Source organism: Oncorhynchus nerka, linkage group LG7 (genome assembly GCF_034236695.1).
Source record: "Oncorhynchus nerka isolate Pitt River linkage group LG7, Oner_Uvic_2.0, whole genome shotgun sequence".
Lineage (NCBI taxonomy): Eukaryota > Metazoa > Chordata > Actinopteri > Salmoniformes > Salmonidae > Oncorhynchus > Oncorhynchus nerka.
In genome coordinates, this window is record NC_088402.1 from 532,324 (window position 1) to 560,269 (window position 27,946).

General features: G+C 48.2%; 1 protein-coding gene across 1 annotated transcript; it reads right to left on the bottom strand.

Annotated features, from left to right (window-relative positions):
* Positions 1 to 132: 132 nt before the first annotated feature.
* Positions 133 to 27,581, bottom strand: LOC135572381 (B9 domain-containing protein 1-like). Its single transcript, XM_065020071.1, has 51 exons — positions 27,346 to 27,581; positions 27,005 to 27,073; positions 26,059 to 26,170; positions 25,872 to 25,968; positions 24,050 to 24,112; positions 5,007 to 5,011; positions 4,820 to 4,831; positions 4,730 to 4,735; positions 4,641 to 4,646; positions 4,545 to 4,550; positions 4,456 to 4,461; positions 4,367 to 4,372; positions 4,272 to 4,277; positions 4,177 to 4,182; positions 4,004 to 4,009; positions 3,915 to 3,920; positions 3,820 to 3,825; positions 3,568 to 3,573; positions 3,478 to 3,483; positions 3,384 to 3,389; positions 3,294 to 3,299; positions 3,198 to 3,203; positions 3,109 to 3,114; positions 3,014 to 3,019; positions 2,921 to 2,926; positions 2,746 to 2,751; positions 2,657 to 2,662; positions 2,382 to 2,480; positions 2,287 to 2,298; positions 2,195 to 2,200; positions 2,102 to 2,107; positions 2,012 to 2,017; positions 1,916 to 1,927; positions 1,828 to 1,833; positions 1,739 to 1,744; positions 1,647 to 1,652; positions 1,551 to 1,562; positions 1,461 to 1,466; positions 1,372 to 1,377; positions 1,282 to 1,287; positions 1,186 to 1,191; positions 1,097 to 1,102; positions 1,008 to 1,013; positions 918 to 923; positions 822 to 833; positions 732 to 737; positions 637 to 648; positions 547 to 552; positions 458 to 463; positions 368 to 373; positions 133 to 146 (listed from the first exon to the last, which is right to left on the bottom strand). Exons 1-51 carry the CDS (start codon positions 27,406 to 27,408, stop codon positions 133 to 135), a joined length of 816 nt encoding a protein of 271 aa, XP_064876143.1. The 5' UTR covers positions 27,409 to 27,581.
* Positions 27,582 to 27,946: the final 365 nt, after the last annotated feature.

The following is a 27,946-nucleotide window of genomic DNA, read 5'->3' on the forward strand; positions in this document are numbered from 1 at the left end:
CTCTCGTGTGTGTGGCCTGTTTCTCTCTCTCTCTCGTGTGTGTGGCCTGTTTCTCTCTCTCTCTCGTGTGTGTGTGGCCTGTTTCTCTCTCTCTCTCTCGTGTGTGTGTGGCCTGTTTCTCTCTCTCGTGTGTTACTGATGTGCGGCTGGAAACACACAGTACAACCACGGGTGTATTATTCATTTAGTCTAAATGTTTTGCAACGGAAATCATTCACTCCAAAACCGGATCAGGTTCCGCAACGGGAAAAAAAAATCAACGTTTCTATTGGACAAATTCAGGTAGGTCCCGTTTTAGTTGCTAGAGTTAAAACGGTTTTCCCGTTGCATTTGGGTCTGTGACCCGCGACTGGTCGTCCCCTCTCACCTTCTACTGTAACGGAAACAGAGGAGACGTACACAACACCTTGTTCATGAAACACGGTACATTTTGGGGTTTCTGGTCGTCCCCTCTCACCTTCTACTGTAACGGAAACAGAGGAGACGTACACAACACCTTGTTCATGATACACGGTACATTTGGGGTTTCTGGTCGTCCCCTCTCACCTTCTTCTGTAACGGAAACAGAGGAGACGTACACAACACCTTGTTCATGAAACACGGTACATTTTGGGGTTTCTGGTCGTCCCCTCTCACCTTCTACTGTAACTGAAACAGAGGTCGTAGAGACGTACACAACACCTTGTTCATGAAACACGGTACATTTGGGGTTTCTGGTCGTCCCCTCTCACCTTCTTCTGTAACGGAAACAGAGGAGACGTACACAACACCTTGTTCATGAAACACGGTACATTTTGGGGTTTCTGGTCGTCCCCTCTCACCTTCTACTGTAACTGAAACAGAGGTCGTAGAGACGTACACAACACCTTGTTCATGAAACACGGTACATTTTGGGGTTTCTGGTCGTCCCCTCTCACCTTCTACTGTAACGGAAACAGAGGAGACGTACACAACACCTTGTTCATGAAACACGGTACATTTTGGGGTTTCTGGTCGTCCCCTCTCACCTTCTACTGTAACGGAAACAGAGGAGACGTACACAACACCTTGTTCATGATACACGGTACATTTGGGGTTTCTGGTCGTCCCCTCTCACCTTCTTCTGTAACGGAAACAGAGAAGACGTACACAACACCTTGTTCATGAAACACGGTACATTTTGGGTTTCTGGTCGTCCCCTCTCACCTTCTACTGTAACGGAAACAGAGGTCGTAGAGACGTACACAACACCTTGTTCATGAAACACGGTACATTTTGGGGTTTCTGGTCGTCCCCTCTCACCTTCTTCTGTAACGGAAACAGAGGAGACGTACACAACACCTTGTTCATGAAACACGGTACATTTTGGGGTTTCTGGTCGTCCCCTCTCACCTTCTACTGTAACGGAAACAGAGGAGACGTACACAACACCTTGTTCATGAAACACGGTACATTTGGGGTTTCTGGTCGTCCCCTCTCACCTTCTTCTGTAACGGAAACAGAGGAGACGTACACAACACCTTGTTCATGAAACACGGTACATTTTGGGGTTTCTGGTCGTCCCCTCTCACCTTCTACTGTAACTGAAACAGAGGTCGTAGAGACGTACACAACACCTTGTTCATGAAACACGGTACATTTTGGGGTTTCTGGTCGTCCCCTCTCACCTTCTACTGTAACGGAAACAGAGGAGACGCGTACACAACACCTTGTTCATGAAACACGGTACATTTTGGGGTTTCTGGTCGTCCCCTCTCACCTTCTACTGTAACGAAACAGAGGAGACGTACACAACACCTTGTTCATGAAACACGGTACATTTTGGGGTTTCTGGTCGTCCCCTCTCACCTTCTACTGTAACGGAAACAGAGGAGACGTACACAACACCTTGTTCATGAAACACGGTACATTTTGGGTTTCTGGTCGTCCCTCTCACCTTCTACTGTAACTGAAACAGAGGTCGTAGAGACGTACACAACACCTTGTTCATGAAACACGGTACATTTTGGGGTTTCTGGTCGTCCCCTCTCACCTTCTACTGTAACGGAAACAGAGGAGACGTACACAACACCTTGTTCATGAAACACGGTACATTTTGGGGTTTCTGGTCGTCCCCTCTCACCTTCTTCTGTAACGAAACAGAGGTCGTGAGACGTACACAACACCTTGTTCATGAAACACGGTACATTTTGGGTTTCTGGTCGTCCCCTCTCACCTTCTACTGTAACGGAAACAGAGGAGACGTACACAACACCTTGTTCATGAAACACGGTACATTTTGGGTTTCTGGTCGTCCCCACCTCTCACCTTCTTGGGTTTCTGTAACGGAAACAGAGGAGACGTACACAACACCTTGTTCATGAAACACGGTACATTTTGGGTTTCTGGTCGTCCCCTCTCACCTTCTTCTGTAACTGAGGAGGAGACGTACACAACACCTTGTTCATGAAACACGGTACATTTTGGGGTTTCTGGTCGTCCCCTCTCACCTTCTTCTGTAACTGAAACAGAGGAGAGACGTACACAACACCTTGTTCATGAAACACGGTACATTTTGGGGTTTCTGGTCGTCCCCTCTCACCTTCTACTGTAACGGAAACAGAGGTCGTAGAGACGTACACAACACCTTGTTCATGAAACACGGTACATTTTGGGGTTTCTGGTCGTCCCCTCTCACCTTCTACTGTAACGGAAACAGAGGAGACGTACACAACACCTTGTTCATGAAACACGGTACATTTTGGGTTTCTGGTCGTCCCCTCTCACCTTCTTCTGTAACGGAAACAGAGGAGAGACGTACACAACACCTTGTTCATGAAACACGGTACATTTGGGGTTTCTGGTCGTCCCCTCTCACCTTCTACTGTAACTGAGGAGACGTACACAACACCTTGTTCATGAAACACGGTACATTTTGGGGTTTCTGGTCGTCCCCTCTCACCTTCTTCTGTAACGGAAACAGAGGTCGTGAGACGTACACAACACCTTGTTCATGAAACACAGTACATTTGGGTTTCTGGTCGTCCCCTCTCACCTTCTACTGTAACGGAAACAGAGGTCGAGAGACGTACACAACACCTTGTTCATGAAACACGGTACATTTTGGGGTTTCTGGTCGTCCCCTCTCACCTTCTACTGTAACGGAAACAGAGGAGACGTACACAACACCTTGTTCATGAAACACGGTACATTTTGGGTTTCTGGTCGTCCCCTCTCACCTTCTACTGTAACGGAAACAGAGGTCGTAGAGACGTACACAACACCTTGTTCATGAAACACGGTACATTTTGGGGTTTCTGGTCGTCCCCTCTCACCTTCTTCTGTAACGGAAACAGAGGAGACGTACACAACACCTTGTTCATGAAACACGGTACATTTTGGGGTTTCTGGTCGTCCCCTCTCACCTTCTACTGTAACGGAAACAGAGGTCGTAGAGACGTACACAACACCTTGTTCATGAAACACGGTACATTTGGGGTTTCTGGTCGTCCCTCTCACCTTCTACTGTAACGGAAACAGAGGAGACGTACACAACACCTTGTTCATGAAACACGGTACATTTTGGGGTTTCTGGTCGTCCCCTCTCACCTTCTACTGTAACGGAAACAGAGGAGACGTACACAACACCTTGTTCATGAAACACGGTACATTTGGGGTTTCTGGTCGTCCCCTCTCACCTACTGTAACTGAGGAGACGTACACAACACCTTGTTCATGAAACACTGTACATTTGGGGTTTCTGGTCGTCGCCTCTCACCTTCTACTGTAACGGAGGAGACGTACACAACACCTTGTTCATGAAACACGGTACATTTGGGGTTTCTGGTCGTCCCCTCTCACCTTCTTCTGTAACGGAAACAGAGGTCGTAGAGACGTACACAACACCTTGTTCATGAAACGCGGTACATTTTGGGTTTCTGGTCGTCCCCTCTCACCTTCTACTGTAACGGAAACAGAGGAGACGTACACAACACCTTGTTCATGAAACACGGTACATTTTGGGTTTCTGGTCGTCCCCTCTCACCTTCTTCTGTAACGGAAACAGAGGAGACGTACACAACACCTTGTTCATGAAACACGGTACATTTGGGGTTTCTGGTCGTCCCCTCTCACCTTCTACTGTAACTGAGGAGACGTACACAACACCTTGTTCATGAAACACGGTACATTTTGGGGTTTCTGGTCGTCCCCTCTCACCTTCTTCTGTAACGGAAACAGAGGTCGTAGAGACGTACACAACACCTTGTTCATGAAACACAGTACATTTGGGGTTTCTGGTCGTCCCCTCTCACCTTCTACTGTAACGGAAACAGAGGTCGTAGAGACGTACACAACACCTTGTTCATGAAACACGGTACATTTGGGGTTTCTGGTCGTCCCCTCTCACCTTCTACTGTAACGGAAACAGAGGAGACGTACACAACACCTTGTTCATGAAACACGGTACATTTGGGGTTTCTGGTCGTCCCCTCTCACCTTCTTCTGTAACGGAAACAGAGGAGACGTACACAACACCTTGTTCATGATACACGGTACATTTGGGGTTTCTGGTCGTCCCCTCTCACCTTCTTCTGTAACGGAAACAGAGGTCGTAGAGACGTACACAACACCTTGTTCATGAAACACAGTACATTTTGGGGTTTCTGGTCGTCCCCTCTCACCTTCTACTGTAACGGAAACAGAGGAGACGTACACAACACCTTGTTCATGAAACACGGTACATTTGGGGTTTCTGGTCGTCCCCTCTCACCTTCTTCTGTAACGGAAACAGAGGAGACGTACACAACACCTTGTTCATGAAACACGGTACATTTTGGGGTTTCTGGTCGTCCCCTCTCACCTTCTACTGTAACTGAAACAGAGGTCGTAGAGACGTACACAACACCTTGTTCATGAAACACGGTACATTTTGGGGTTTCTGGTCGTCCCCTCTCACCTTCTACTGTAACTGAGGAGACGTACACAACACCTTGTTCATGAAACACGGTACATTTTGGGGTTTCTGGTCGTCCCCTCTCACCTTCTACTGTAACTGAAACGGAGGTCGTAGAGACGTACACAACACCTTGTTCATGAAACACGGTACATTTTATTATCAGTCCAAAAATGACAACACAGAACACATCAGATCAAGCGATAACCGGCATAAGCTAGGCCAATGTTGTTGGTTTTTTTTGGAGGTTGGGTGGCTGTCCAATCGGTGATCGTTGTCAGGAAGCCACGCCCCGTCCTACTATCGCTAAGACGCTCAGAAGGAGAAAGTGGAGGATATATAGAAAATAAAGATGCTCAGGATTTGAAAAATCTTTCTGCTAACCATAACCAGTTACTTATCAACAGGGGCGGCAGGGTAGCCTAGTGGTTAGAGTGTAGAGGCGGCAGGGTAGCCTAGTGGTTAGAGTGTAGAGGCGGCAGGGTAGCCTAGTGGTTAGAGCGTTGGACTAGTAACCGGAAGGTTGCAAGTTCAAACCCCCGAGCTGACAAGGTAAAAATCACCAGATAGATTATTATAGAGGGGATCGGCAGGTCCTGGATCAGTCTGAAGTCTTTAAACCAGCCTTATTATAGAGGGATCAGCAGGTCCTGGATCAGTCTGAAGTCTTTAAACCAGCCTTATTATAGAGGGGATCAGCAGGTCCTGGATCAGTCTGTCTTTAAACCAGCCTTATTATAGAGGGGAGGAGCAGGTCCTGGATCAGTCTGATGTCTTTAAACCAGCCTTATTATAGAGGGATCAGCAGGTCCTGGATCAGTCTGTCTTTAAACCAGCCTTATTATAGAGGGGATCAGCAGGTCCTGGATCAGTCTGAAGTCTTTAAACCAGCCTTATTATAGAGGGGAGGAGCAGGTCCTGGATCAGTCTGATGTCTTTAAACCAGCCTTATTATAGAGGGATCAGCAGGTCCTGGATCAGTCTGAATGGAAGTGGGGGGGGGGTAAGAAGCTCCTCTCTTCCTCGAGGCGAGAGACCAGACATCACCAACACCAACACCTACAGTATCCAGCTGCTACTGATGGGACCACACACAGGGGTCAGGGGGGGAGATGGTGTTGTCTCTGGTCCCTGTGTGTGTGTGTGTGTGTGTGTGTGTGTGTGTGTCTGCTACTGATGGGACCACACACAGGGGTCAGGGAGGGAGATGGTGTTGTCTCTGGTCCCTGTGTGTGTGTGCTACTGATGGGACCACACACAGGGGTCAGGGAGGGAGATGGTGTTGTCTCTGGTCCCTGTGTGTGTGTGCTAGATGGGACCAGCACAGGGGTGGAGGAGATGGTGTTGTCTCTGGTCCCTGTGTGTGTGTGTGTTTCCATCACGTGCTGTAGGGCTGGTCTCCCCGTCTGTCCGATGCCTGCAGTAGCAGTGTGTGTGTGTGTGTGTTTTCCATCACGTGCTGTAGGGCTGGTCTCCCGTCCGATGCCTGCAGTAGCAGTGTGTGTGTGTGTGTGATTCCGTCACGTGCTGGATCAGGGCTGGTCTCCCGGTCCATGCCTGCAGTAGCAGTGTGTGTGTGTGTGTGTTTCCTGGATCACGTGCTGTAGGGCTGGTCTCCCAGTCCGATGCCTGCAGTAGCAGTGTGTGTGTGTGGTTTCCGGATCAGTGCTGTAGGGCTGGCCTCCCGGTCCGATGCCTGCAGTGTGTGTGTGTGTGTGTTTCCATCACGTGCTGTAGGGCTGGTCTCCCGGTCCGATGCCTGCAGTGTGTGTGTGTGTGTGTTTCCATCACGTGCTGTAGGGCTGGTCTCCCGGTCCGATGCCTGCAGTGTGTGTGTGTGTGTTTACATCACGTGCTGTAGGGCTGGTCTCCCGGTCCGATGCCTGCAGTGTGTGTGTGTGTGTGTGTTTCCATCACGTGCTGTAGGGCTGGTCTCCCGGTCCGATGCCTGCAGTGTGTGTGTGTGTGTTTTTCCATCACGTGCTGTAGGGCTGGTCTCCCGGGATGCCTGCAGTAGCAGTGTGTGTGTGTGTGTGTCTTTAAACCACGTGCTGTAGGGCTGGTCTCCTGGTCCGATGCCTGCAGTAGCAGTGTGTGTGTGTGGGAGTTTCCATCACGTGCTGTAGGGCTGGTCTCCCGGTCCGAGCCTGCAGTAGCAGTGTGTGTGTGTGTTTCCATCACGTGCTGTAGGGCTGGTCTCCCGGTCCGATGCCTGCAGTGTGTGTGTGTGTGTGTGTGTGTGTTTCCATCACGTGCTGTAGGGCTGGTCTCCCGGTCCGATGCCTGCAGTGTGTGTGTGTGTGTGTGTTTCCATCACGTGCTGTAGGGCTGGTCTCCCGGTCCGATGCCTGCAGTAGCAGTGTGTGTGTGTGTGTTTCCATCACGTGCTGTAGGGCTGGTCTCCCGGTCCGATGCCTGCAGTGTGTGTGTGTGTGTGTGTGTGTGTGTGTGTTGTGGGTCCATCACGTGCTGTAGGGCTGGTCTCCCGGTCCGATGCCTGCAGTGTGTGTGTGTGTGTGTGTTTCCATCACGTGCTGTAGGGCTGGTCTCGGTCCGATGCCTGCACAGCAGGGTGTGTGTGGGTCACGTGATGTAGGGCTGGTCTCCCGTCCGATGCTGGTAGCAGTGTGTGTGTGTGTTTCCATCACGTGCTGTAGGGCTGGTCTCCCGGTCCGATGCCTGCAGTAGCAGTGTGTGTGTGTGTGTGTGTGTTTCCATCACGTGCTGTAGGGCTGGTCTCCCGGTCCGATGCCTGCAGTAGCAGTGTGTGTGTGTGTGTTTCCATCACGTGCTGTAGGGCTGGTCTCCCGGTCCGATGCCTGCAGTAGCAGTGTGTGTGTGTGAGGTCTCGGAAGGTGTGGTGTCGTAACCCAGTCTCTTCATGTCTTTAGTCACAATGTGGAAGGAGAGGGAGACGAAACCCTGAGAACGGACCCTGGTCACTGAGACAGACGGAGAGACACACAGGAGGGAGAGACGGAGAGACACACAGGAGGGAGAGACACACAGGAGGGAGAGAGGGAGAGACACACAGGAGGGAGAGACACACAGGAGGGAGAGACACACAGGAGGGAGAGACACACAGGAGGGAGAGACACACAGGAGGGAGAGAGAGAGACACACAGGAGGGAGAGAGGAGGGACACACAGGAGGGAGAGAGAGACACACAGGAGGGAGAGACACAGAGAGACACAGGAGGGAGAGAGAGAGAGAGAGAGAGACACACAGGAGGGAGAGAGAGAGACACACAGGAGGGAGAGAGAGACACACAGGAGGGAGAGAGAGAGACACACAGGAGGGAGAGAGAGACACAGGAGGGAGAGAGACACACAGGAGGGAGAGAGAGACACACAGGAGGGAGAGAGAGAGACACACAGGAGGGAGAGAGAGAGACACAGGAGGGAGAGAGAGAGACACACAGGAGGGAGAGAGAGAGACACACAGGAGGGAGAGAGAGAGACACACATGGTAGTGAGAAGACACCAGGATACATTTAAAGACCCTACCAACTTTACAATGTGCTTTTTTAAAAAGGGATTTATGCTTCAGTCGACCTGCACAGCGTTTTACCATGAAATGGATCTACGAATGTTTAGGGCAAACTGAATATATTATAATATAATATATATACAATATGGAAACTGAAACAACACGTCTTTGAATGAATCCCGGCAGAAATCTACCAGAAACACAGCCTACCTTCTCTACCAGAAACACAGCCTACCTTCTCTACCAGAAACACAGCCTACCTTCTCTACCAGAAACACAGCCTACCTTCTCTACCAGAAACACAGCCTACCTTCTCTACCACACACAGAAACACAGCCTACCTTCTCTACCAGAAACACAGCCTACCTTCTCTACCACACACAGAAACACAGCCTACCTTCTCTACCAGAAACACAGCCTACCTTCTCTACCAGAAACACAGCCTACCTTCTCTACCACACACAGAAACACAGCCTACCTTCTCTACCACACACAGAAACACAGCCTACCTTCTCTACCAGAAACACAGCCTACCTTCTCTACCACACACAGAAACACAGCCTACCTTCTCTACCACACACAGAAACACAGCCTACCTTCTCTACCACACAGAAACACAGCCTACCTTCTCTACCACACACAGAAACACAGCCTACCTTCTCTACCAGAAACACAGCCTACCTTCTCTACCACACACAGAAACACAGCCTACCTTCTCTACCACACACAGAAACACAGCCTACCTTCTCTACACACAGAAACACAGCCTACCTTCTCTACCAGAAACACAGCCTACCTTCTCTACCACACACAGAAACAGAGCCTACCTTCTCTGCCACACACAGAAACACAGCCTACCTTCTCTACCAGAAACACAGCCTACCTTCTCTACCACACACAGAAACACAGCCTACCTTCTCTACCACACACAGAAACACAGCCTACCTTCTCTACCAGAAACACAGCCTACCTTCTCTACCACACACAGAAACAGAGCCTACCTTCTCTACCACACACAGAAACACAGCCTACCTTCTCTACCACACACAGAAACACAGCCTACCTTCTCTACCACACACAGAAACAGAGCCTACCTTCTCTACCACACACAGAAACACAGCCTACCTTCTCTACCACACACAGAAACACAGCCTACCTTCTCTACCAGAAACACAGCCTACCTTCTCTACCACACACAGAAACACAGCCTACCTTCTCTACCACACACAGAAACACAGCCTACCTTCTCTACCAGAAACACAGCCTACCTTCTCTACCACACACAGAAACAGAGCATACCTTCTCTACCACACACAGAAACACAGCCTACCTTCTCTACCACACACAGAAACACAGCCTACCTTCTCTACCACACACAGAAACAGAGCCTACCTTCTCTACCACACACAGAAACACAGCCTACCTTCTCTACCACACACAGAAACACAGCCTACCTTCTCTACCACACACAGAAACACAGCCTACCTTCTCTACCGCACACAGAAACACAGCCTACCTTCTCTACCGCACACAGAAACACAGCCTACCTTCTCTACCGCACACAGCCTACCTTCTCTACCAGAAACACAGCCTACCTTCTCTACCACACACAGAAACAGAGCCTACCTTCTCTACCACACACAGAAACACAGCCTACCTTCTCTACCACACACAGAAACACAGCCTACCTTCTCTACCACACACAGAAACACAGCCTACCTTCTCTACCACCGCACACAGAAACACAGCCTACCTTCTCTACCGCACACAGAAACACAGCCTACCTTCTCTAGCACACAGAAACACAGCCTACCTTCTCTACCCACACAGCCTACCTTCTCCCCAGAAACACAGCCTACCTTCTCTACCACACAGACACACAGCCTACCTTCTCTACCAGAAACACAGCCTACCTTCTCTACCCCACAGAAACACAGCAGAAACACAGCCTAGTCCCTCTACCAGAAACACAGCCTACCTTCATTAAACACAGAAACACAGCCTACCTTCTCTACCACACACAGACACACAGCCTACCTCCCCCAGCATTCCCACCACACTTTAGGATCGGTGAAACTGGACGTAGCCCCCAGCCAACTGCAGAGACACACACACACTTAGTCCCCCAGCATTAAACACACACACTTAGTCCCCCAATATCAAACACACACACTTAGTCCCCCAGCATTAAACACACACACTTAGTCCCCCAGCATTAAACACACACACTTAGTCCCCCAGCATTAAACACACACACTTAGTCCCCCAGCATTAAACACACTTAGTCCCCCAGCATTAAACACACACACTTAGTCCCCCAGCATTAAACACACTTAGTCCCCCAGCATTAAACACACTTAGTCCCCCAGCATTAAACACACTTAGTCCCCCAGCATTAAACACACTTAGTCCCCCAGCATTAAACACACACTTAGTCCCCAGCATTAAACACACTTAGTCCCCCAGCATTAAACACACACACTTAGTCCCCCAGCATTAAACACACACACTTAGTCCCCACAGCATTAAACACACTTAGTCCCCCCAGCATTAAACACACACTTAGTCCCCCAGCATTAAACACACACACTTAGTCCCCCAGCATTAAACACACTTAGTCCCCCAGCATTAAACACACTTAGTCCCCCAGTCCCCCCCAGCATTAAACACACACACTTAGTCCCCCAGCATTAAACACACTTAGTCCCCCAGCATTAAACACACACACTTAGTCCCCCAGCATTAAACACACTTAGTCCCCCAGCATTAAACACACACACTTAGTCCCCCAGCATTAAACACACTTAGTCCCCCCCAGCATTAAACACACTTAGTCCCCCAGCATTAAACACACACACTTAGTCCCCCAGCATTAAACACACTTAGTCCCCCAGCATTAAACACACTTAGCCCCCAGCATTAAACACACACACTTAGTCCCCCAGCATTAAACCACTTAGTCCCCCAGCATTAAACACACTTAGTCCCCCAGCATTAAACACACACACTTAGTCCCCCAGCATTAAACACACACACTTAGTCCCCCAGCATTAAACACACTTAGTCCCCCAGCATTAAACACACACTTAGTCCCCCAGCATTAAACACACACACTTAGTCCCCCAGCATTAAACACACACACTTAGTCCCCCAGCATTAAACACACACACTTAGTCCCCCAGCATTAAACACACACACTTAGTCCCCCAGCATTAAACACACACTTAGTCCCCCAGCATTAAACACACACACTTAGTCCCCCAGCATTAAACACACACTTAGTCCCCCAGCATTAAACACACTTAGTCCCCCAGCATTAAACACACACACTTAGTCCCCCAGCATTAAACACACACTTAGTCCCCCAGCATTAAACCCCACTTAGTCCCCCAGCATTAAACACACTTAGTCCCCCAGCATTAAACACACACACTTAGTCCCCCAGCATTAAACACACTTAGTCCCCCAGCATTAAACACACTTAGTCCCCCAGCATTAAACACACTTAGTCCCCCAGCATTAAACACACACACTTAGTCCCCCAGCATTAAACACACTTAGTCCCCCAGCATTAAACACACTTAGTCCCCCAGCATTAAACACACTTAGTCCCCCAGCATTAAACACACTTAGTCCCCCCAGCATTAAACACACACACTTAGTCCCCCAGCATTAAACACACACACTTAGTCCCCCAGCATTAAACACACTTAGTCCCCCACACTTAGCATTAAACACACACACTTAGTCCCCCAGCATTAAACACACACACTTAGTCCCCCAGCATTAAACACACACACTTAGTCCCCCAGCATTAAACACACACACTTAGTCCCCCAGCATTAAACACACACACTTAGTCCCCCAGCATTAAACACACACACTTAGTCCCCAGCATTAAACACACACACTTAGTCCCCCAGCATTAAACACACACACACTTAGTCCCCCAGCATTAAACACACACACTTAGTCCCCCAGCATTAAACACACACACTTAGTCCCCCAGCATTAAACACACTTAGTCCCCCAGCATTAGTCCCCCAGCATTAAACACACACACTTAGTCCCCCAGCATTAAACAGCCCCCAGCATTAAACACACTTAGTCCCCCAAACATTAAACACACACACTTAGTCCCCACACACACTTAGTCCCCCAGCATTAAACACACACACTTAGTCCCCCAGCATTAAACACACACTTAGTCCCCCAGCATTAAACACACAGTCCCCCAGCATTAAACACACACACTTAGTCCCCCAGCATTAAACACACACACTTAGTCCCCCAGCATCCCCCCCCAGCATTAAACACACACTTAGTCCCCCAGCATTAAACACACACACTTAGTCCCCCAGCATTAAACACACACACTTAGTCCCCCAGCATTAAACACACACACTTAGTCCCCCAGCATTAAACACACACACTTAGTCCCCCAGCATTAAACACACACACTTAGTCCCCCAGCATTAAACACACTTAGTCCCCCAGCATTAAACACACACACTTAGTCCCCCAGCATTAAACACACTTAGTCCCCCAGCATTAAACACACACACTTAGTCCCCCCAGCATTAAACACACACACTTAGTCCCCCAGCATTAAACACACTTAGTCCCCCAGCATTAAACACACACACTTAGTCCCCCAGCATTAAACACACACACTTAGTCCCCCAGCATTAAACACACTTAGTCCCCCAGCATTAAACACACACACTTAGTCCCCCAGCATTAAACACACTTAGTCCCCCAGCATTAAACACACTTAGTCCCCCAGCATTAAACACACTTAGTCCCCCAGCATTAAACACACACTTAGTCCCCCAGCATTAAACACACTTAGTCCCCCAGCATTAAACACACACTTAGTCCCCCAGCATTAAACACACAGCATTTAGTCCCCCAGCATTAAACACACTTAGTCCCCCAGTCCCCCAGCATTAAACACACTTAGTCCCCCAGCATTAAACACACACACTTAGTCCCCCATTAAACACACAGCATTAAACACACACACTTAGTCCCCCACACACTTAGTCCCCCAGCATTAAACACACACTTAGTCCCCCAGCATTAAACACACACACTTAGTCCCCCAGCATTAAACACACACACCCCCAGCATTAAACACACACTAGTCCCCCAGCATTAAACACACACTTAGTCCCCCAGCATTAAACACACTTAGTCCCCCAGCATTAAACACACACACTTAGTCCCCCAGCATTAAACACACTTAGTCCCCCAGCATTAAACACACTTAGTCCCCCAGCATTAAACACACACACTTAGTCCCCCAGCATTAAACACACTTAGTCCCCCAGCATTAAACACACACACTTAGTCCCCCAGCATTAAACACACTTAGTCCCCCAGCATTAAACACACACTTAGTCCCCCAGCATTAAACACACTTAGTCCCCCAGCATTAAACACACACACTTAGTCCCCCAGCATTAAACACACTTAGTCCCCCAGCATTAAACACACACACTTAGTCCCCCAGCATTAAACACACTTAGTCCCCCAGCATTAAACACACACACTTAGTCCCCCAGCATTAAAAACACACTTAGTCCCCCAGCATTAAACACACACACATTAGTCCCCCAGCATTAAACACACACACTTAGTCCCCCAGCATTAAACACACTTAGTCCCCCAGCATTAAACACACACACTTAGTCCCCCAGCATTAAACACACACACTTAGTCCCCCAGCATTAAACACACTTAGTCCCCCAGCATTAAACACACACACTTAGTCCCCCAGCATTAAACACACACACTTAGTCCCCCAGCATTAAACACACACACTTAGTCCCCCAGCATTAAACACACACACTTAGTCCCCCAGCATTAAACACACTTAGTCCCCCAGCATTAAACACACTTAAACACCCCCCAGCATTAAACACACACACTTAGTCCCCCCAGCATTAAACACACAGTCCCCCAGCATTAAACACACACTTAGTCCCCCAGCATTAAACACACAGTCCCCCAGCATTAAACACACTTAGTCCCCCAGCATTAAACACACACACTTAGTCCCCCAGCATTAAACACACACACTTAGTCCCCCAGCATTAAACACACACACTTAGTCCCCAGCATTAAACACACACACTTAGTCCCCCAGCATTAAACACACACTTAGTCCCCCAGCATTAAACACACACTTAGTCCCCCAGCATTAAACACACACACTTAGTCCCCCAGCATTAAACACACACACTTAGTCCCCCAGCATTAAACACACACACTTAGTCCCCCAGCATTAAACACACTTAGTCCCCCAGCATTAAACACACAGTCCCCCAGCATTAAACACACTTAGTCCCCCAGCATTAAACACACACACTTAGTCCCCCAGCATTAAACACACACCCCCCACATTAGTCCCCCAGCATTAAACACACACTTAGTCCCCCAGCATTAAACACACACACACACACTTAGTCCCCCAGCATTAAACACACACACTTAGTCCCCCCCAGCATTAAACACACACACTTAGTCCCCCAGCATTAAACACACACACTTAGTCCCCCAGCATTAAACACACACACTTAGTCCCCCAGCATTAAACACACACTTAGTCCCCCAGCATTAAACACACTTAGTCCCCCCCCAGCATTAAACACACTTAGTCCCCCAGCATTAAACACACACACTTAGTCCCCCAGCATTAAACACACACTTAGTCCCCCAGCATTAAACACACACACTTAGTCCCCCAGCATTAAACACACACTTAGTCCCCCAGCATTAAACACACACACTTAGTCCCCCAGCATTAAACACACACACTTAGTCCCCCAGCATTAAACACACACACTTAGTCCCCCAGCATTAAACACACACACATTAAACACACTTAGTCCCCCAGCATTAAACACACACACTTAGTCCCCCAGCATTAAACACACACACCCCCAGCATTAGTCCCCCAGCATTAAACACACACACTTAGTCCCCCAGCATTAAACACACACTTAGTCCCCCAGCATTAAACACACCCCAGCATTAAACCCCCCCAGCATTAAACACACACACTTAGTCCCCCAGCATTAAACACACACTTAGTCCCCCAGCATTAAACACACACACTTAGTCCCCCCCCCAGCATTAAACACACACCCCAGCATTAGTCCCCCCCCAGCATTAAACACACACTTAGTCCCCCAGCATTAAACACACTTAGTCCCCCAGCATTAAACACACACACTTAGTCCCCCAGCATTAAACACACACACTTAGTCCCCCAGCATTAAACACACACACTTAGTCCCCCAGCATTAAACACACTTAGTCCCCCAGCATTAAACACACACACTTAGTCCCCCAGCATTAAACACACACACTTAGTCCCCCAGCATTAAACACACTTAGTCCCCCAGCATTAAACACACACACTTAGTCCCCCAGCATTAAACACACCCCCAGCATTACACACACACTAGTCCCCCAGCATTAAACACACACTTAGTCCCCCAGCATTAAACACACACACTTAGTCCCCCAGCATTAAACACACACACTTAGTCCCCCAGCATTAAACACACACACTTAGTCCCCCAGCATTAAACACACACACTTAGTCCCCCCCCCAGCATTAAACACACACTTAGTCCCCCAGCATTAAACACACACACTTAGTCCCCCAGCATTAAACACACTTAGTCCCCCAGCATTAAACACACTTAGTCCCCAGCATTAAACACACTTAGTCCCCCAGCATTAAACACACTTAGTCCCCCAGCATTAAACACACACACTTAGTCCCCCAGCATTAAACACACACACTTAGTCCCCCCCCCAGCATTAAACACACTTAGTCCCCCAGCATTAAACACACTTAGTCCCCCAGCATTAAACACACTTAGTCCCCCAGCATTAAACACACACACTTAGTCCCCCAGCATTAAACACACTTAGTCCCCCAGCATTAAACACACACACTTAGTCCCCCAGCATTAAACACACACACTTAGTCCCCCAGCATTAAACACACACACTTAGTCCCCCAGCATTAAACACACTTAGTCCCCCAGCATTAAAACACACACACTTAGTCCCCCAGCATTAAACACACTTAGTCCCCCAGCATTAAACACACACACTTAGTCCCCCAGCATTAAACACACACACTTAGTCCCCCAGCATTAAACACACACACTTAGTCCCCCAGCATTAAACACACTTAGTCCCCCAGCATTAAACACACACTTAGTCCCCCAGCATTAAACACACACTTAGTCCCCCAGCATTAAACACACTTAGTCCCCCAGCATTAAACACACTTAGTCCCCCAGCATTAAACACACTTAGTCCCCCAGCATTAAACACACTTAGTCCCCCAGCATTAAACACACTTAGTCCCCCAGCATTAAACACACAGTCCCCCAGCATTAAACACACTTAGTCCCCCAGCATTAAACACACTTAGTCCCCCAGCATTAAACACACACTTAGTCCCCCAGCATTAAACACACACACTTAGTCCCCCAGCATTAAACACACACACTTAGTCCCCCCAGCATTAAACACACCCCCCAGCATTAAACACACACATTAAACACACTTAGTCCCCAGCATTAAACACACTTAGTCCCCCAGCATTAAACACACACACTTAGTCCCCCAGCATTAAACACACACTTAGTCCCCCAGCATTAAACACACACACTTAGTCCCCCAGCATTAAACACACACACTTAGTCCCCCAGCATTAAACACACTTAGTCCCCCAGCATTAAACACACTTAGTCCCCCAGCATTAAACACACTTAGTCCCCCAGCATTAAACACACTTAGTCCCCCAGCATTAAACACACACACTTAGTCCCCCAGCATTAAACACACACACTTAGTCCCCCAGCATTAAACACACTTAGTCCCCCAGCATTAAACACACACTTAGTCCCCCAGCATTAAACACACTTAGTCCCCCAGCATTAAACACACTTAGTCCCCCAGCATTAAACACACACACTTAGTCCCCCAGCATTAAACACAGTCCCCCACATTAAACACACTTAGTCCCCCAGCATTAAACACACTTAGTCCCCCAGCATTAAACACACACACTTAGTCCCCCAGCATTAAACACACACACTTAGTCCCCCAGCATTAAACACACACACTTAGTCCCCCAGCATTAAACACACACACTTAGTCCCCCAGCATTAAACACACACACTTAGTCCCCCAGCATTAAACACACTTAGTCCCCCAGCATTAAACACACTTAGTCCCCCAGCATTAAACACACACTTAGTCCCCCAGCATTAAACACACACACTTAGTCCCCCAGCATTAAACACACACAGTAAACACACACATAGTTAGTCCCCCAGCATTAAACACACTTAGTCCCCCAGCATTAAACACACACTTAGTCCCCCAGCATTAAACACACTTAGTCCCCCAGCATTAAACACACACACTTAGTCCCCCAGCATTAAACACACACACTTAGTCCCCCAGCATTAAACACACACACTTAGTCCCCCAGCATTAAACACACACACTTAGTCCCCCAGCATTAAACACACTTAGTCCCCCAGCATTAAACACACACACTTAGTCCCCCAGCATTAAACACACTTAGTCCCCCAGCATTAAACACACTTAGTCCCCCAGCATTAAACACACTTAGTCCCCCAGCATTAAACACACACACTTAGTCCCCCAGCATTAAACACACACACTTAGTCCCCCCAGCATTAAACACACTTAGTCCCCCAGCATTAAACACACACACTTAGTCCCCCAGCATTAAACACACACACTTAGTCCCCCAGCATTAAACACACAGTCCCCCAGCATTAAACACACACTTAGTCCCCCAGCATTAAACACACACACTTAGTCCCCCAGCATTAAACACACACACTTAGTCCCCCAGCATTAAACACACACACTTAGTCCCCCAGCATTAAACACACACACTTAGTCCCCCAGCATTAAACACACACACTTAGTCCCCCAGCATTAAACACACTTAGTCCCCCAGCATTAAACACACACACTTAGTCCCCCAGCATTAAACACACACACTTAGTCCCCCAGCATTAAACACACTTAGTCCCCCAGCATTAAACACACACACTTAGTCCCCCAGCATTAAACACACACACTTAGTCCCCCAGCATTAAACACACACACTTAGTCCCCCAGCATTAAACACACTTAGTCCCCCAGCATTAAACACACACACTTAGTCCCCCAGCATTAAACACACTTAGTCCCCCAGCATTAAACACACACACTTAGTCCCCCAGCATTAAACACACACACTTAGTCCCCCAGCATTAAACACACTTAGTCCCCCAGCATTAAACACACACACTTAGTCCCCCAGCATTAAAACACACTTAGTCCCCCAGCATTAAACACACACACTTAGTCCCCCAGCATTAAACACACACACTTAGTCCCCCAGCATTAAACACACACACTTAGTCCCCCAGCATTAAACACACACACTTAGTCCCCAGCATTAAACACACTTAGTCCCCCAGCATTAAACACACACACTTAGTCCCCCAGCATTAAACACACTTAGTCCCCCAGCATTAAACACACACACTTAGTCCCCCAGCATTAAACACACACACTTAGTCCCCCAGCATTAAACACACACACTTAGTCCCCCAGCATTAAACACACTTAGTCCCCCAGCATTAAACACACACACTTAGTCCCCCAGCATTAAACACACACACTTAGTCCCCCAGCATTAAACACACACACTTAGTCCCCCAGCATTAAACACACTTTAGTCCCCCAGCATTAAACACACACACTTAGTCCCCCAGCATTAAACACACACACACTTAGTCCCCCAGCATTAAACACACACACTTAGTCCCCCAGCATTAAACACACTTAGTCCCCCAGCATTAAACACACTTAGTCCCCCAGCATTAAACAACACACTTAGTCCCCCAGCATTAAACACACTTAGTCCCCCAGCATTAAACACACTTAGTCCCCCAGCATTAAACACACACCCCCAGCATTAGTCCCCCAGCATTAAACACACACACTTAGTCCCCCAGCATTAAACACACTTAGTCCCCCAGCATTAAACACACACACTTAGTCCCCCAGCATTAAACACACACTTAGTCCCCCAGCATTAAACACACACTTAGTCCCCCAGCATTAAACACACACACTTAGTCCCCCAGCATTAAACACACACACTTAGTCCCCCAGCATTAAACACACACACTTAGTCCCCCAGCATTAAACACACACATTAGTCCCCCAGCATTAAACACACACACTTAGTCCCCCAGCATTAAACACACACTTAGTCCCCCAGCATTAAACACACCCCCACATTAAACACACACACTTAGTCCCCCAGCATTAAACACACACCCCCAGCATTAAACACACACTTAGTCCCCCAGCATTAAACACACACACTTAGTCCCCCAGCATTAAACACACACACTTAGTCCCCCAGCATTAAACACACACTTAGTCCCCCAGCATTAAACACACACTTAGTCACACTTAGTCCCCCAGCATTAAACACACACACTTAGTCCCCAGCATTAAACACACACACTTAGTCCCCCAGCATTAAACACACACACTTAGTCCCCCAGCATTAAACACACACACTTAGTCCCCCAGCATTAAACACACACACTTAGTCCCCCAGCATTAAACACACTTAGTCCCCCAGCATTAAACACACTTAGTCCCCCAGCATTAAACACACACACTTAGTCCCCCCCCAGCATTAAACACACTTAAACACCCCCCCCAGCATTAAACACACAGTCCCCCAGCATTAAACACACACACTTAGTCCCCCAGCATTAAACACACACACTTAGTCCCCCAGCATTAAACACACACACTTAGTCCCCCAGCATTAAACACACACACTTAGTCCCCCAGCATTAAACACACACTTAGTCCCCCAGCATTAAACACACACACTTAGTCCCCCAGCATTAAACACACATTAAACACACTTAGTCCCCCAGCATTAAACACACACACTTAGTCCCCCAGCATTAAACACACACACTTAGTCCCCCAGCATTAAACACACACTTAGTCCCCCAGCATTAAACACACTTAGTCCCCCAGCATTAAACACACACACACACACACTTAGTCCCCCAGCATTAAACACACACACTTAGTCCCCCAGCATTAAACACACACACTTAGTCCCCCAGCATTAAACACACACTTAGTCCCCCAGCATTAAACACACACACTTAGTCCCCCAGCATTAAACACACTTAGTCCCCCAGCATTAAACACACACAGCATTAAACCCCCCCCAGCATTAAACACACTTAGTCCCCCAGCATTAAACACACACTTAGTCCCCCAGCATTAAACACACACACTTAGTCCCCCAGCATTAAACACACACTTAGTCCCCCAGCATTAAACATTAAACACACTTAGTCCCCCAGCATTAAACACACACACTTAGTCCCCCAGCATTAAACACACACTTAGTCCCCCAGCATTAAACACACACACTTAGTCCCCCAGCATTAAACACACACACTTAGTCCCCCAGCATTAAACACACACACTTAGTCCCCCAGCATTAAACACACACACTTAGTCCCCCAGCATTAAACACACACACTTAGTCCCCCAGCATTAAACACACACTTAGTCCCCCAGCATTAAACACACTTAGTCCCCCAGCATTAAACACACACTTAGTCCCCCAGCATTAAACACATTAAACACACTTAGTCCCCCAGCATTAAACACACACACTTAGTCCCCCAGCATTAAACACACACACTTAGTCCCCCAGCATTAAACACACACACTTAGTCCCCCAGCATTAAACACACACACTTAGTCCCCCAGCATTAAACACACACACTTAGTCCCCCAGCATTAAACACACACACTTAGTCCCCCAGCATTAAACACACACACTTAGTCCCCCAGCATTAAACACACACCCCCACTTAGTCCCCCAGCATTAAACACACACTTAGTCCCCCAGCATTAAACACACTTAGTCCCCCAGCATTAAACACACTTAGTCCCCCAGCATTAAACACACACACTTAGTCCCCCAGCATTAAACACACTTAGTCCCCCAGCATTAAACACACACTTAGTCCCCCAGCATTAAACACACTTAGTCCCCCAGCATTAAACACACACACTTAGTCCCCCAGCATTAAACACACACCCCCCACATTAGTCCCCCAGCATTAAACACACACACTTAGTCCCCCAGCATTAAACACACTTAGTCCCCCAGCATTAAACACACACTTAGTCCCCCAGCATTAAACACACACTTAGTCCCCCAGCATTAAACACACACACTTAGTCCCCCAGCATTAAACACACACACACTAGTCCCCCAGCATTAAACACACACACTTAGTCCCCCAGCATTAAACACACACACTTTAAACACACACACTTAGTCCCCCAGCATTAAACACACACACTTAGTCCCCCAGCATTAAACACACACACTTAGTCCCCCAGCATTAAACACACACTTAGTCCCCCAGCATTAAACACACACACTTAGTCCCCCAGCATTAAACACACTTAGTCCCCCAGCATTAAACACACACACTTAGTCCCCCAGCATTAAACACACACACTTAGTCCCCCAGCATTAAACACACACACTTAGTCCCCCAGCATTAAACACACACACTTAGTCCCCCAGCATTAAACACACACACTTAGTCCCCCAGCATTAAACACACACACTTAGTCCCCCAGCATTAAACACACACTTAGTCCCCCAGCATTAAACACACAAACACACTTAGTCCCCCAGCATTAAACACACTTAGTCCCCCAGCATTAAACACACACACTTAGTCCCCCAGCATTAAACACACACACTTAGTCCCCCAGCATTAAACACACACACTTAGTCCCCCAGCATTAAACACACACACTTAGTCCCCCAGCATTAAACACACACACTTAGTCCCCCAGCATTAAACACACACACTTAGTCCCCCAGCATTAAACACACTTAGTCCCCCAGCATTAAACACACACACTTAGTCCCCCAGCATTAAACACACTTAGTCCCCCAGCATTAAACACACTTAGTCCCCCAGCATTAAACACACACACTTAGTCCCCCAGCATTAAACACACTTAGTCCCCCAGCATTAAACACACTTAGTCCCCCAGCATTAAACACACACACTTAGTCCCCCAGCATTAAACACACACACTTAGTCCCCCAGCATTAAACACACACACTTAGTCCCCCAGCATTAAACACACACTTAGTCCCCCAGCATTAAACACACACACTTAGTCCCCCAGCATTAAACACACACACATTAGTCCCCCAGCATTAAACACACACACTTAGTCCCCCAGCATTAAACACACTTAGTCCCCCAGTCCCCCAGCATTAAACACACTTAGTCCCCCAGCATTAAACACACACACTTAGTCCCCCAGCATTAAACACACTTAGTCCCCCAGCATTAAACACACTTAGTCCCCCAGCATTAAACACACACACTTAGTCCCCCAGCATTAAACACACACACTTAGTCCCCCAGCATTAAACACACACACTTAGTCCCCCAGCATTAAACACACTTAGTCCCCCAGCATTAAACACACTTAGTCCCCCAGCATTAAACACACTTAGTCCCCCCAGCATTAAACACACACACTTAGTCCCCCAGCATTAAACACACACACTTAAACACACACTTAGTCCCCCAGCATTAAACACACACTTAGTCCCCCAGCATTAAACACACTTAGTCCCCCAGCATTAAACACACACACTTAGTCCCCCAGCATTAAACACACTTAGTCCCCCCAGCATTAAACACACTTAGTCCCCCAGCATTAAACACACACACTTAGTCCCCCAGCATTAAACACACACACACACAGTCCCCCCAGCATTAAACACACACACTTAGTCCCCCAGCATTAAACACACACACTTAGTCCCCCAGCATTAAACACACACACTTAGTCCCCCAGCATTAAACACACACACTTAGTCCCCCAGCATTAAACACACACACTTAGTCCCCCAGCATTAAACACACACACTTAGTCCCCCAGCATTAAACACACACTTAGTCCCCAGCATTAAACACACACACTTAGTCCCCCAGCATTAAACACACACTTAGTCCCCCAGCATTAAACACACTTAGTCCCCCAGCATTAAACACACACACTTAGTCCCCCAGCATTAAACACACTTAGTCCCCCAGCATTAAACACACTTAGTCCCCCAGCATTAAACACACTTAGTCCCCCAGCATTAAACACACACACTTAGTCCCCAGCATTAAACACACACACTTAGTCCCCCCCCAGCATTAAACACACACTTAGTCCCCAGCATTAAACACACACACTTAGTCCCCCAGCATTAAACACACACACTTAGTCCCCCAGCATTAAACACACACACTTAGTCCCCCAGCATTAAACACACACACTTAGTCCCCCAGCATTAAACACACACACTTAGTCCCCCAGATTAAACAGCATTAGTCCCCCAGCATTAAACACACACACTTAGTCCCCCAGCATTAAACACACTTAGTCCCCCAGCATTAAACACACACACTTAGCCCCCAGTAAGACACACGTTACCTTGTGAATTTCTGTAGTCTTGATGTGGATTCAGGAACAAACATTGGGATGGTTCTGGTGTGTCTGAAAACAAGAGATTATGTTAGAGGAGAGATACTGACTGTCCAGGAGAGGAAGAGGAGAGAGGAAGAGGAGGAGAGATACTGACTGTCCAGGAGAGAGGAAGAGGAGAGAGGAAGAGGAGGAGAGATACTGACTGTCCAGGAGAGAGGAAGAGGAGAGATACTGACTGTCCAGGAGAGAGGAAGAGGAGAGATACTGACTGTCCAGGAGAGAGGAAGAGGAGGAGAGATACTGACTGTCCAGGAGAGGAAGAGGAGGAGAGATACTGACTGTCCAGGAGAGGAAGAGGAGGAGAGATACTGACTGTCCAGGAGAGGAAGGGGAGGAGAGATACTGACTGTCCAGGAGGAAGAGGAAGAGGAGGAGAGATACTGACTGTCCAGGAGAGAAGGGGATGGACTGTCCAGAGGAAGAGGAGGAGAGATACTGACTGTCCAGGAGAGAGGAAGAGGAGGAGAGATACTGACTGTCCAGGAGAGAGGAAGAGAGAGGAGAGATACTGACTGTCCAGGAGAGAGGGAAGAGATACTGACTGGGAGAGAGGAAGAGGAGGAGAGATACTGACTGTCCAGGAGAGAGGAAGAGGAGGAGAGATACTGACTGTCCAGGAGAGGAAGAGGAGAGATACTGACTGTCCAGAAGAGGAGGAGAGATACTGACTGTCCAGGAGAGAGGAAGAGGAGGAGAGATACTGACTGTCCAGGAGAGAGGAAGAGGAGAGATACTGACTGTCCAGGAGAGAGGAAGAGGAGGAGAGATACTGACTGTCCAGGAGGGGATGGAAGAGGAGGAGGAGATACTGACTGTCCAGGAGTGAAGGGGATGGAGAGAGGAAGAGGAGAGATACTGACTGTCCAGGAGTGAAGGGGATGGAGAGAGGAAGAGGAGAGATACTGACTGTCCAGGAGAGAAGGGGATGGAGAGGAGGAAGAGGAGATACTGACTGTCCAGGAGTGAAGGGGATGGAGAGAGGAAGAGGAGGAGAGATACTGACTGTCCAGGAGTGAAGGGGATGGAAGAGGAAGAGGAGAGATACTGACTGTCCAGGAGAGGAAGAGGAGGAGAGAAGGGGATGACTGAGAGAGAGGAAGAGGAGGAGAGATACTGACTGTCCAGGAGAAGGGGATGGAGAGAGGAAGACTGTCCAGAGGAGGAGAGATACTGACTGTCCAGGAGAGAGGAAGAGGAGGAGAGATACTGACTGTCCAGGAGAGGAGGAAGAGGAGAGATACTGACTGTCCAGGAGAGAGGAAGAGGAGGAGGATACTGACTGTCCATGAGAGAGGAAGAGGAGGAGAGATACTGACTGTCCAGGAGAGAGGAGGAGAGAGGAGGAGAGGAGATACTGACTGTCCAGGAGTGAAGGGGATGGAGAGAGGAAGAGAAGAGGAGAGAGGAGAGATACTGACTGTCTAGGAGTGAAGGGGATGGAGAGAGGAATGGAGAGGAGAGATACTGACTGTCTAGGAGTGAAGGGGATGGAGAGAGGAAGAGGAAGAGGAGAGATACTGACTGTCCAGGGGTGAAGGGGATAGGAAGAGGAAGAGGAGAGATACTGACTGTCCAGGAGTGAAGGGGATGGAGAGAGGAAGAGGAAGAGGAGAGATACTGACTGTCCAGGGGTGAAGGGGCTGGAGAGAGGAAGAGGAGAGATACTGACTGTTGAAGGGGATGGAGAGAGGAAGAGGAAGAGGAGAGATACTGACTGTCTAGGAGTGAAGGGGATGGAGAGAGGAAGAGGAAGAGGAGAGATACTGACTGTCCAGGAGTGAAGGGGATGTGTGTTGCTCCGTATCCTCTGACCACATCGTTACCAAACGTATCAGGACCGTAGACGCTTACCACGATCTGAGGCCCTGGGTACACACAACACAGTGTTAGCTATGGTATCATCAACTGTCTGCTACGGTAAGAAGGGTCTGTGTGTGTGTGTGTGTGTGTCTCACAGCCTAATGGGTTGGTGCTCTTAAAGGTGATCTCCAGAGGAAAATTCCAGATCATTCTCTGAGGAGAGTCTCTGCCTTTCGACGTAATCTGAGATATACCCTCCTCTAGACCCTGGAGAGAGAAGAGGGAGGGAGAGGAGAGAGAGAGGGAGGGAGAGGAGAGAGAGAGGGAGGGAGAGGAGAGAGAGAGGGAGGGAGAGGAGAGAGAGAGGGGGGGAGAGGAGAGAGAGAGGGAGAGAGAGAGAGAGAGAGGGAGGGGGAGAGAGAGAGGGAGGGGGAGGAGGAGAGGGAGGGAGGGAGAGAGGGAGGGAGAGGAGAGAGAGAGAGAGAGAGAGAGAGAGAGGGAGGGGGGGGGAGAGGGAGGGGGAGGGAGGGGGGAGGAGAGGGAGGGAGAGGGTGGGGGGGAGGAGAGGGAGGGAGGGAGGGAGGGAGGGAGGAGGAGAGAGGGAGGGAGGGGGAGGAGGAGAGGGGAGAGGAGAGAGAGAGGGAGGGGGAGGAGGAGGAGAGGGAGGGAGGGAGAGGAGAGAGAGAGGGAGGGGGAGGAGGAGGAGAGGGAGGGAGGGAGAGGAGAGAGAGGGGGAAAGAGAAAGGGAGTGTGGAGGAGAGGTGAGATATTGATGTCTCTTTAAACAACTGGGAACTCTGGAAAAATAGGTCAAATCATGATGTCTGTGATCTTCAGGTCGGAGCTGTAGAAAGAGGCCCGAATTCCCGAGTTGGACGAATGTTCAAATGTTGTTTTGGTTTTTTTACCACCACGTTTTCGTCCGAGTTCCCAGTCGTTTTGAACGCTCTGAAGTCAAACCTTTACCAGTTCCCTGCATCCCTGGACATGCAGCTATTTAAGTACTTAGTAGTTGCTAGCTTAGTAGAACAAGTGTATTATGTTATATCTATCCACAGTAAGGGAACTTCAACATGTTCCAGATGACTCGGAGTCACTCACCGAGGTGGGAGCCCAGTCGTGTCCGTAGACGAAGCAGTATTTACAGTACAGGTCATCATACTCTGGAAACTGACAACACAACATCACATCAGTCAGATCAGAGAGAATAAACCGAAAATCAAATGAACAAGGCACTTTTATAGAACATGTTTATGCTCACTAAACCAATCATTCAAAAAGCGGTCAAGTTATCCAATATGATCCGCCTCATTTTACCTTGTTAACGTTAGATGCTTAGCTAGTTAGCTCGTTACTAACGTTAGATGCTTAGCTAGATAGCTCGTTACTAACGTTAGATGCTTAGCTAGTTAGCTCGTTAGTAACGTTAGCTAGCTACTCACATTCGCCCCTTCTATCTGTCCGTTTATCATCAACAGAAACACCGATGGGTTGTTGATAGCCATCCCGCTTCACACGATAACTTGAGAATATGGATTGTTTTTAAAAAGTATATAGTGAACAAACATAAATATTATAATTTAAGACTGTATAAGCGGTAACGTATTGTTGTTTTGTGTTGTGGGAGATAAGTAGCTTGTTGTTAAATGAAGGTTCCTTCCGCCCCGTTGCTAGGACGCTTTTGACTACGGCTAGTGGTGAGGGCCAAACTGGATCCGGTTAAGTTGATAAAGCGTTTTAGTAAATAAACTGTCCGCTAGGTGGTAGTCTTGGACAAGTTTTAACGGGTTATTGTCACATGCACAAGTATAGTGGGTTTCTTACGAGCTCATTTCCCAACAATTAAGTAATCAATATATAGTACTATAAAGTAAAGTAGAACAAAAATACACGAGAAACTGAAATAAGAACACAAGAAAGTAAGCTATATACAGGGTCAGTTCCAGTACCATATTAATAATGTACAGGAGTGATGGAGGTAGATATGTATAGGGGGAAGGTGACTATATACAGGGTCAGTACCATATTAGCAATATACAGGGA